The sequence below is a fragment of the Pogona vitticeps genome, chromosome 4 (genome assembly GCF_051106095.1).
Source record: "Pogona vitticeps strain Pit_001003342236 chromosome 4, PviZW2.1, whole genome shotgun sequence".
NCBI classification, from domain to species: Eukaryota; Metazoa; Chordata; class Lepidosauria; order Squamata; family Agamidae; genus Pogona; species Pogona vitticeps.
In genome coordinates, this window is record NC_135786.1 from 193547415 (window position 1) to 193559435 (window position 12021).

The window sequence follows — 12021 nt, forward strand, 5'->3', positions numbered from 1 at the left end:
AAAAGCCACCAGCTCACCAATCTACATAATTATAGTAAGGTTAGGAGAATAGCATTTTATTACAGAGGAAGTTCTTATGGCCTTAAATTGGAAAAAATAAAGGATAAGAAGGAATACCTGTTTATTTTTGGTGTTGATGCAGAAGCCCAAATATGAAAGGTGTTGAAATCTTTTTTAGGACACCCTTTCATGTTCTTCATGGCCTACATCTCCAGGGCTTAGGTGGGAGAAGAGATGGTGTGATCTTCGATTAATTCCACTCCTTCACTCCCGGTTTTCACAATATCTACCAGGATCAGATATGTGCAGGTAATATGATATGAAGTATATATTCTCTGTGTGGAAGAGTGTTCACTTTCTGTTTTTTTGTTGTTTGTGGGAGGGCGGAGGGAAAGATCTGAGGCAGCTGTGTGTTGAGATAGATTCAGTATTGTACAGATAAAAGATAGTTCTTCAGAGGGTACTCAGCCAAACGGTGGCATTTATTCCTACAAGAAATAATGATAGCCAGAACTAGGAATGTAAGCCATCAACTGAGAAACCATAAAACTGTTCTTCTCGGCAAGTTAGTGAGAGGCGCTCTGTCAGTCTCAGTAAGTTTTTTTGCACTTGCGGGGAGAATTGTTGTGCAAACTGCACAAACAGCATCTGGGCTTCTGGGCTTTTGGTGTCCATATGCTTTGCTTGACAAAGGAAAAAGAGACCAATTTTTATCCTGAGGCATTGTTTGCAAACCGAGCATGGTCTTGTATTCTTTCTACATCCATGGCCTTCGGCATTGACTTCTTACTTAACAGTTTTGCCAATAATTTAAAAAATGTGTATAATGAATACTCTAAGGTACAAAAACTCTCTGAGATTTTAGATATTGGAGAAGTATATAATTGTTTTTCTTTTTACAACAAAGGTACTTAAAATACTAATCCCATTAGGAAATTGAAACCTTCAGCCAAGTTTAAAATGTATATTGGTGTTACTAAATTGAATCTGGACACTAGAGTTGTGTAATCAGCAAGGAATATAAAAGAAAAATTTAAGCAATCATTAAGGGCTGAAATAAGATGATCACATGATTATACATTCTTATAATGCACGTGAGATGAGTCATATTGGGAGGTCTAAAGGATTACCACCTGCTTCATATAGAGAGATGAGTGATATTTCTTTCTCATGGAACAGTGCAGTTGGATTCTTGCCTGCTGGCTTAGAAAAGGTTATTCTCCTAAGAAAAAAGAAAATGACAGAGTAAATAGAGCAGCTTTTGTAATTATAAAAAACAAAAAGGGATATGGAATGGAGGTACAGTTGTATTGTCATGGGAAAGGGGAAGAGCTATGGTGTGTTGGTTCCTCCAGGTTGTCCTCCAATTCAAACAGACCTCCTGGGTTGCAAATCCTATTGCTAAATGCCATGTCATTGAGCTGGAGAAACAAACTATCTAGGACTTCATCCTAGGTAAAGATGCTGGCCTAGCCTGTACTATGGAGACCTGGCTAGATGATGTTGGAGAAAGAGAAAGAGAGTATTTATTTTATTTATTTATTTAATTTATATGCCGCCCACTCTACCCAGAGGTCTCTGGGCGGCTTACAATAATTAAAATTCAATACAATAAAAATAAAATGATTAAAATACAATTAAAATACAATTAAAATTGCCATTATCAGGACCCACAGTTAATGTTATTTCAATTAAAAGCCTTCTAGAACAGGAAGGTTTTGACCTGGCGCCAAAATGTCATCAACATTGGCGCCAGACGAATTTCAGTTGGGAGGGTGTTCCATAGTCTGGGGGCAGCCGCCGAGAAGGCCCTGTGTCTACAAGCCATCCCTCTTACCTCCTTGAGGGATGGCTCTTTCAAAAGGGCCCCCTGGCTAGATCTTAACTGCCGGGTAGGCTCATATGGAAGGAGGCGGAGTATATATAGTCTATCCCCCTCATCAAGTGCCCAGGCCTACAGTCTGCAAGGCTTCAGGATGTCTTTAAAAGTGACTGCTGGGGACCAAATAGAGATGGTGGGTAGTGGAGCTGGTCTCAGTAGTGGTGCTGGAGTTCTCTCAGCATGTTGTGCTAGGAGGTAACCATTTCTTGAACTGCTTTTTCTACAGCAGGTCATGTTTTTATATACTCTTTTATTATTATTTTTAAATTATTTATTACATTTGTACCCCACCTTTCCACTAAAAGATAGCACTCATAGCAGTTGCCTGAGAATCAAGGATCTGTTCCAAGAGTTATCTACCCCCAAATCTGGATCAGATTTTTAAATTTTATTTATTTATCTGGGTGGTGATGATGGTGCGGAAGAATTCTCTGTAATCCCACTGTACCAATGTCATTGACAGATCACTGTGTGATAGTATTTAGGCATACTGGAACCTACAGCTTCTGTAGGATTATGGCGTAAAGTCTACTAAAATGGTCTGCTCCAGGAAGGGCGATGGATTTGGACGGTCTCACATTCACACAGTCTCCACTCTGGCAAGGTCAGAGTTAAGTTTGGCCATTAAATATTGTCCTATTCTAGTGACCTTTAAGACACATAGACCTAGAAACTTTCTTTAGGCTAAGTGGCAAAAATTATTACCTAAAGATATTAGGGCCTTAGTGACCAGTTTCTCTAGGTGCCATAATTACCTGTCATGTGAAGGCAATAAATCAGTATATAGTCCTTAAGGATAGACAAAGTAAATGTGCACAACAGAACTGACACAGAACATTTGGCTGGCCTCCTTTTATAATGATAGATGCATTATACAGTTTTGTTGGAGCGCACCTGAAAATCTGTTTGTTCTATTTCTACATTAATTTTTGTTCCCAGCAACAATTAAAAAAACAAGCAAAAAAGAGAAGTTAAAAATAATTAATTAGTCATCTCAACCTATTCTTACACAAATCTACACATACTAAAATGCATTTTGATATGCTTCTTGAGTTCACAGCTGCGCTGGGACATTCAGGAGATGCAAAACCCCTTGGAAAAGTAATTTATTTTAGATTCACTTTTAGTTCAGGAGTGCAAATCAAGTTGAGCTCAAACTCCTGAAGCTTCCAACAGTTCCAAAGGCATCTCTCCCCTAGAGTGCAGCGTGCCATATTAATTTTGGCAAACGTGTGCCAGGAGGCACAAGTGAGCTTTTTCAGGTTTAAAAAAAATATTTTAAGAACAATTGAGGGGAGCGAGCCAAGGGAGTGAGTGTAATCCTTCGAGGTCTAAGGATAGACATATGTTGCCCTTGGATTTACAGAGATAATCCATTCCTCATTTGGAATAAATACTAGAGTTACAATCAACATTACCAAGATTCTGTTTTCCCCCAAATAATCTTTAGGACAACGAAAACATAATCTTCGAGAACCACTAATACTGCATTTAAATAGTACGTATTTATGTTTGTCTCTTATAGAATCACAGCGCACACACACACCATTTCAGTTGCATAGTTGGTGAATCTTGAATGTTGTCAGTTTCTCCACAGGTGATAATGTAGCACCATATACATTTCAATTGGAAATAAAATAATTTCTAATTACATATACTGCATTGTGTAAAGATTGCTATAAATATCGTTTTGGCTGCCATTTCTATGTTCTGAAAACAGACTAAAATTCCATAAACTTTAAACTGTTTAAAGGAAGGAAGGAAAGAGCATGTGAGAGTTTATATGGGAACACAGTGGTGATTATAAGATACTACACCTCCCACCCTCCCCACCAGGCTCTATGATCCCCATAGGTTCTTGTGACTACAGGACAGAATTATATGTAACATTGTAAGTATAAGAATAGGTTGAGATATTGTTGTGTTCCATCAGGCTGCTTCTGACTTATGGCAACTTTAATTAGTTGAAAAGTATGTGAGATGTTCAAGGAGTAATTTGCTATTACCATCCCCTGAAAACAAGTGGGCTGCTTATATACCACCCCATAGCACTTAAAGCACTCTCTGGGTGATTTACAAGTTAATTATGCAGGCTACACATTGCCCTCCCCTCAGCAAGCCAGGCACTCATTTTACCAACCTTGGAAGAATAGAAGGCTGAATCAACCTTGAGCTGGCTACCTGGGATTGAACTCCGGGTTCTGAGTGCAGTTTTGGCTGCAGTAAAGCAGTTTAACCACTGGGCCACGAGGCTCTTCATGAGGCCCTAGCAAGATTCTGTGGCCAAAGGGGGATTTGAACCCAAATTTCTTGAGTCTGAGCCCAACACTGCCCACTACACAATACCAGTTCTCATTCCATTCTGCCCTACCACTTACCTGTGCATAAGCCCCACTGAACTCACTGGGGCTTATATCTGGGTAGAAACCAGAGATAGTTATGAGCCAGAGTTTGGTGGTTCAACCAAATTCAGCTCAGTACCTGCACAGGTGTTCCAGAGATGACACACACTCCCCTCTCCTGCCTCCTCTGCTCACTTGACCATTCCCTGGCTGACACATGCTTCCCTCCCCCACTTTCTCTATGTAATTGCCCACTCACTGATCACAGCACATGTTTCTGTCCTTTGCCTCCTCCAGCAGCTGCTCACTCAGATGAGGAGGCAGGGCAGGGAGGAAGTGGAGGAAGGAAGCACTCACTGTGGTCAGTGGGTGAGCAGTCATGTTGAGGAGGTGGGGAAGGGAATGTGTGAGAGCTCAGAGGCGGCAGGAGAGGGGAATAGACAGCATCTGTGGAACACATGTGCAGGCACCACACCAAATTGAGCCGAATCACCAAACTGTGGTTCATGCCCATCTCTAGTAGAAACATATAGACTGCCCTGCTGTTTTAGTTGCTTTGTGCCACCAACTTTGATATTTAATAATATGTCATTTCTTTCCCATCTCTTATTTTATCTACCTTGTGGCCTGATTTTTTAAAAAATATATTTTATACCACCCTTCATTCTTGTTCCTTAGACTTAGAAGTGTATATAAGATAACATTAAGAAACAAATAAAAAGGAAATACAAGCATACATCTGATCAGTCACATTTCTTTCTTGATTAATGACATAACATTTTTGTCCCCAAATCCTATATTTAAACAGACTGCATGTGATGTTATAGAAACCTGTTCACAAATATTTTACTCCATATATCTGAGGAAATTATTTGAAATCAACAGAATCTCATTCTGAAATAAATCTATTTATTTTTAAGGTGCTATTAATTTTTTGTTTCTGTTTCTATTCTATTTTGCTATATGTGCTGAAACAGACTAACATAGCTACATTTGTTTCCCCTTGAATGTGGGAAACTTTTGCTTAAAGGCTGTAGCTGCATTCTATTCCAGTGACGTGCATACACTCCTGGCAGGAAGCGGCAGCTGCCAGCATGCGGGGTAACCCCTTATTCTGCCCTTTCGCTTAGAGGTAGAGCATAAGATCAAAGGGTTATTTTAGCCAATCCTGGTTACGATTAGGTAACTAGTATCCTATCTGCTTCTCTCACAACATACTATGTAAATCATTCTAAGTAAATAAAAGAGCTCTCAGGGCGTTGCCTGTATGTTCCGCTGGCTTGGACATCCATTGTCAACTCCTTTGTTCTCTCTCTAAGGCAATTAGCCTTCCTTTGTTCGGTGATCACCTACACTTGAACAGCAAGATGATTGTTCTAGCTCATGCAGAAGGGAAATTACTTCTCCTTGCTTATTATGGCAGATATTCTGGATTCCATATTGAAAGTATGAAATTGACTAGAAGTGGCATAGCTGACTTTGAACCAGAATCAGTATGGCCAAAATATAAGCCCTGTCAGCTTTCTGTAATCTGGAATCATCAACATAGTTACCAAAAAGAAGCTAGGCCTGCCCCCTCCCTCATTACTTTGGTAATGTAAGCAATAAAGAGTGCAAAGAGGAATGGTTTCTGTCATATATAGTCTCTACACATGAGCAAGAATCCTGAGTCCTTGCTCTGTAACCATGCTGATGATTCCAGATTACAGAATGACACAAAAACTTCTGAAAAAGTATTATTCACCACAAATTGCAGCTCCTATGCTGTCAGAGGACATGCATTTACAAGTAATGTCCTCTTAGAAAACTGTCCAGTGTGAGCAACCAGCGTTCAGTTGGTTCTTCTGGTTTTGCCAAGTTTTATCTGGATATACACCACATTACGAAAGGTAACTATAGAGACAAATGCCACATAAAACAGGCACAGCAGCAGGAATTCAACGGTTGACTTTTATTGTGGTGGAAAGGTGGATGAGAGGATTCTTTTGAGGCTCTCCTATGAGTATTATTCAGTTGATAATGTTGGAGAAGATCCTCTTGCTTTCTGACCTGAACTGTTATGATTTGTCTATAGACAAAATGCATTCCAAGTGATCGCTGTGGATGGCATTTGTAGTGGAATAATCCAGTGTCTCTCTGGTGAAGACTGTATTGACTGGCTACAAGCGATAGCAACGAATATTTCCAACCTCACAAAGCACAATGTAAGTACCCCTCTGAAATGTTCTTCAGATTTCCCAGTTGTATTTCATTCCAGCTGTCATGAAGCCCTCATGGGTTTAAATCTGTGCATAAACTATGTTTGAAGCTTTCCCAGAGAAAGTCACTCAAGTTTGTCATCAACTCAAACTTTTTGAAAGCCTGTTGGAAAGAAAATGAGTTTTCCCTATGGCTGTAGCATCCAGTTGAAGACTGCCAGTACTATTTCTAGTATACCAACCAAATCACAAAACAAAGCAAGCTAATTTTCAAGCAGCAGGAGTTCAGAAAAGATTGTAGGGTTACAATCAGACAGCTTGTAATGCTTAAGGAACCATTGCTTCTAACAGTGAGGTTTCTGTAGATTTAATTTGCCTCCCACCCACCCCAAAAAAGGAAAAGCAGACATATCAGTATCAGAGCTTGAAAAATTGACTTCTTGGATCTGCAGTTCCCTGTATTTTTGCTGCTTCAAGCTTTGTCACTTTCCAGACTTGAAATGAAACTAGAAATCTCTCCCTTTATTCCCATGGTTCTTTCCACTGAATTGTAAAGCCGAATCAAAATCCAGAAAGTGCTTAGAAAACAAAAGTAGGGACCATTTTTATTTTCCTTCAGAATATGCAGACCCTCTGATAAAGCAGTTCATCCCACCCACTAATGAGACAAGTAACCCCGATTTCTGTGGCTTCCTTTTCCCCCACACCTTGAGATACTAACCCTTTCTGCCTTTTTAGTATGCTAAGTCTTGCACCAGATTTAAAGAGTTGATTCTCAGAGACTGAACAAATTGGGTGGGAGTATTTATTTGGTATATGTTTTCTCCCCCTTTGGATTTAATCTTGTGGATTTTTATTTTATTTTGCCGTATTTGCATACTACTTCTGGTTCCATATCCTCCCTGGCTTCATCTTACATATCTGCTTCCATTCCCTCTTCCAGTAGACGTAGAAATCTCATGGAAAAAATCCTTCCCAAATGAGGTGAACTATATTATTTGCCCTATTTTAATTTAGTTTTGACAGCATATTGAATTCTCTAAGTCTGCAATATCCTCCATATGCATGTAATATCAATTTCATTTCTAATGCTGTGAGCTTTCTGAGAAATTTCATAACTCATGCAGATTTATATCCAGTTGCAGAACCATTTCAGATGGTAGCAATATTGAAAAATCAGTACACTATAGAAACATAGCAGGCAGGCATCTGTCTGCCGTCTGTAAAGTTCTAAGTCATACAAGTCTATTGCATCCCTACTTTTTCATCTTGATGGTGCTGTCACTCTGTAAAGCTGTCAGTCACACTATATCCTTGACAAATTGAACTGTTATTAACTTTACAGCTTACTCAAAATTATTTTCCATTGCTAATTTTAACTTGTGCTCTCAACTATTTTTGGTATTCAGAACAGTTCCAACAGTTGTATCCAACATTTCTTAGCCACACTTCAAGTACCTCTGATTAATATTGTAATTATAACTGTCAACTGAAATGATGTTTGTTCCATTTCTGTTACATGGTACTTTTAAAAAAAAGTTAGTAAATGGTGGCCTTTGAATATAGTCTGAGGTCTTCATAGTCCAGTGTGCAAAAACCAAACCAACAAACAAAACTGGGCAAGTACTGTACTAAATTTTATGGATCACTTTCATATATATTATCACCTGATCTCATCCCTTAGAATCAGGTGTGCCTGCCTCATCTTGTGCTCTTATCTTCCTGTACCATGAAAGTTGTGGCATGTCTTTGAAGGCAAGGATGGATGAACTCTACCTGAGCTGGAAAAAAATAAGTTTTTGGATACCAGCTGTCAGAATTCCGCATGTACCATAGTCATTGGGCATGCTAGCTGAGGAATTCCACCTGTCATCCAAAAATGTAACTTTTTCAAGTTCTAAACTCTACTTCATTCTCACCTTTTTCCTCCCATTTAATTTAAAGTGCACATCATATCCAGAATCAGACACTGAAGAGAAGCCAAGTTTGAGTTATTCTGGCTGTGCCAGAGGAGTATCCCTTCTGCTCAATGTTGTAACTCATGTAGATGACCTCAAGTGCCATTGCTAAATGAAATATCTCATGAGACTAGGAAGTAGCAGGAAAGTGGCTAAGTAATTCCTGGATGGCATTTATTGTGAAATGCCATAAAGCTAAAATGCCCATAGTTAATGGCCTGTCACAGTAAAATTACCTGCATTTATTTGTGACTGGGTCCCGTAGCTTCCACAATGTCTTTTAGTCAGATAAGAAATTGATCTGCAATCTAGTCACAGTTTTCTTTAAATGTTAGGCAATAAAAATTAGATATCGGATGGTATCAGCAGAAATTGAGCATTCACCTTTGCATGGACTTATGAGGACAAATAAGATATTTAGCCACAGATTTAGAAGAAACTATTAATGTTTAGCAATGGTGAGGAATGATAGGAGATGCCTGTGGCTCAACTGACTTCAGCAAGATGCTTTTTGGCATGCATGCTTTGGAGGTTAAACATTTTTGTACCACTTCAATGTATAACTTAGCTAGGGTCACCAAAGATCAGAGTTTCACTTGGCATGAAGTGTCAGAATGTCAAAACAGTTATGGATATTTCTACAACCCTTCAAACAAGCTGAAGTACAGTATATCTGAGGGGCCGTATTTGAACTGCATCCTTATTTGCTCTTGGCAATAGTGTCGGTTTATCCATGTCTCGGAAATAAATATGAGCTTGCTGAGATTTAGAGGTGGATTCTCTCTGCCATTGTGAAGCATGGCAAAAACAAATAAAGATAAAATAACACAGAAAGAACCACAGCAAGTATGAAAAGATGTTCTTTGAAAGTCTCACAAGCTTCCTGATCTAGGGCTAAGTACTGTAAATTACAAGTTAACTTGAGTCAGAGAATACCTACGTTTTGTGACAAGAGTCACAGCAAGAGATTCTGGCCTCATTTAATGCTACTTTAAGTTAGTAGCTCTTTGATCTTTGCTGCACCAAGATACCCAGAAGGAAAACCAAGAAGCCAAATAGATCAGAGATTGGGGATGGTGGAGTTTCCTCCTCCACTATTCAGCAGAATCACTTCAGAAGGTCCCACTGAGTTTCTTAGAGGTTAACAGCCCAGCCTCCATACCTGTACTTTCATTCAGTCTTAACAAACTGAACCCCCATGCAAGCAGGTTGGGGCATAGGTGACTTGAAACAGCTGCTGTTACAGCTGGAGGAGAGAGGAGGAAAAGAGGAATAGAGTGAGGATAACTACAGTATTTTCGGCAGCAGGATTAGAGAAACCACCTATTCCAATCACACTCCTTAAAAAGATAACAAAAAAGAACTTTGTAATTTAAGGTTGCAGAATTCCCTGCCACAACTTGAATAAAATTCTAAATTAAACCTCAAAATTAGAGACTGCAGCCTCATTAAAAACAAAAATTAAAACCGTGTATCAAGAAGCAAAAACCTCTACGGATCAAGAGAGCTCAGTTACCTGGTTTCTGTGGCATAGCACGACACTGTTTGATTTAAGAGAAGCATGTACACCTTTGCTTAAACACTGGTTAGAGAAAGTATGGCAGGTAGCTGAGTGAATAAAAGCAGCTTATAAGAGAAGAATATTTCTGCAAAAGATTTATAAGTATATGGTATTATTTCTAAATCATTGGATAACAAGCTCAGTCACAGTTTATCCATGCAATCTATTTCAGAATTATAACTGAAATATTATTCATTCTCTTATTCTTCCTTTATCCTTATCAGAGTGTTGCACAATTCAAAACTGTAGATGTACAGTATATGAAATATAGGTAAAAAGCAAGAACAAATTACAACGTTAAGATAATTAGACCGTTTTTTACCAGAAGCAGTCTATTTCAATAGTGTTATTATGACCATTTACTAGATCTTCTTTTGTATGTATGGTGGGACATAAATTGCATGTGCATGAGTGATGCATTGATTGAATTTCTCCACAGTCACAGAAACTTGGTCCTTATCCAAGTAGTCCCATTTTACTTGATTATTCTTTGATCTTCCTACTTTGCTTCAAAGTCTATCAAGTGACTTCCAGATAGTCCAGCTAGAGTCTTGTCCTGATGTGAGGTATTCTTCAGTATTCATCCGTTTGGCAATTTGTGGGTGTGACGTAACCCTTTTTCCTGCGTGCCCCCAGGTTGTTTCACTAACCCACGAGCCATGTTCCTTTTTATTTTTCACTGCCACCAGTTGGTTCTTACCAACACAATTTACTCAGAAAGATTGAGGTCCATATGCTTTGTGACTTTCAACACAAAACAGGTTTATTGATTACAGTTCACTTGAATAAATTGTTAAAAGCTGTTAAGGCATTTATTGGCTTCTTAACAACTTATTCCTTATTTAACTTTCTTCAGTATCCTCACTCTCAACTGCCACCTTTAACTCTCCACAGCCTAGCTCTCCATTTCACACTTAACTCTTCAACTGTCAAGCCTCTAACTGTCTACGTCCAACTGTCTCACTCAAACTCACCCCTCCCTTCTCGTTTCACTCTGTCTCTGTCTCCCAACAACTCCCATTGGTGCAGGCTAATACTGTTACATATATGGGAAGGCAGGGTGTTCGTTGCAATGGGTTTGTTTTTGTTTTTTTGCTCTGTTTTCCCATAGGTTTAGCCTAACCTCTTCCGGTTTAATATTTAAAGTTTGAGATGTGTGCAGAAAGCTTTTCCTTGATTTCAGGCATCATCTAGGGGGTTGGCATCCGTGAAGTGGATCAGTGTGGTGCCTTATTACTTTATTTTATTCATTATTTATTTATTTATTTGATTTATATCCCGCCTATCTGGACTATAAGACCACTTTATTCATTAGTACCTCTTAACATACCTGTGGAGGGGCAGTACCAGCAAAATAATGAACTTTTTTCAATGGGGATAGTTTTTAGGCAGCCAGTAATTACCCTGCATGATTTAATAAAAGCTACATCCACTTATTTGGCATGTGCTGATTTATACCATACGGTACTAGTATATTCTGCTGTGGAGAAGCATAGGGACAAAGCTGTTGTTCTCATTGTTTGTGGGGTGTGCCCTCCAGTCTAATTCAACCAATTTGCTAAGAATATTATTTCTGGTGGCAACTTTCTGTTTTGTGTTTAGACAGTGTTTTATGCTGGTAAGAATTTGATTCAGAAAGATGCCTAAATACTTTAGGTTATTGCAGCTTCTCTGATTCTTTTGTGCTTCTCTGTTTTTTAAGTTCTTTAAGCACATACCTGTATTTTTAAAGGATTTGTTTCTGATTGTTGTTTTTATAATATAAAGAAAGATCTTCTAATGCAGAAGTTACCTTATGTTCAAGGTTTTTCCTGGACTGTGAAGGCAAGATCATCAGCATAGATGAAACTCCTGGACTATGGAAATGTCAGCTGATCATTTGTGTAAATGCTAAAAACTAATGGTGTCAGGAAACTACCTTGTGGAAGATCATTCTTTTGATTTCTCTAGTGACTGTGCTTCCTTTGAAATTCAACAAATAATCTTTCATTTTGAGGTAGAACGGTCACCATTTCTATTAGTCTATGATCTCTAGTAAGGTGGTAGAGCTTTTAGAGCAGCAGTTCATGGTGGACAGTGT

The 12021-nt window shown here is 38.8% G+C and overlaps 1 protein-coding gene across 2 annotated transcripts in view; it reads left to right on the plus strand.

Annotated features, from left to right (window-relative positions):
- Positions 1 to 12021, plus strand: part of SNTG1 (syntrophin gamma 1) — a 290507-nt gene that overhangs the window by 201607 nt on the left and 76879 nt on the right. For both annotated transcript variants that reach the window (XM_072998919.2, XM_078393734.1), the window contains 2 exons: positions 179 to 309; positions 6299 to 6428. In XM_072998919.2, the coding sequence (XP_072855020.1) occupies positions 179 to 309; positions 6299 to 6428 (261 nt within the window). The remainder of the gene's footprint in view (positions 1 to 178; positions 310 to 6298; positions 6429 to 12021) is intronic.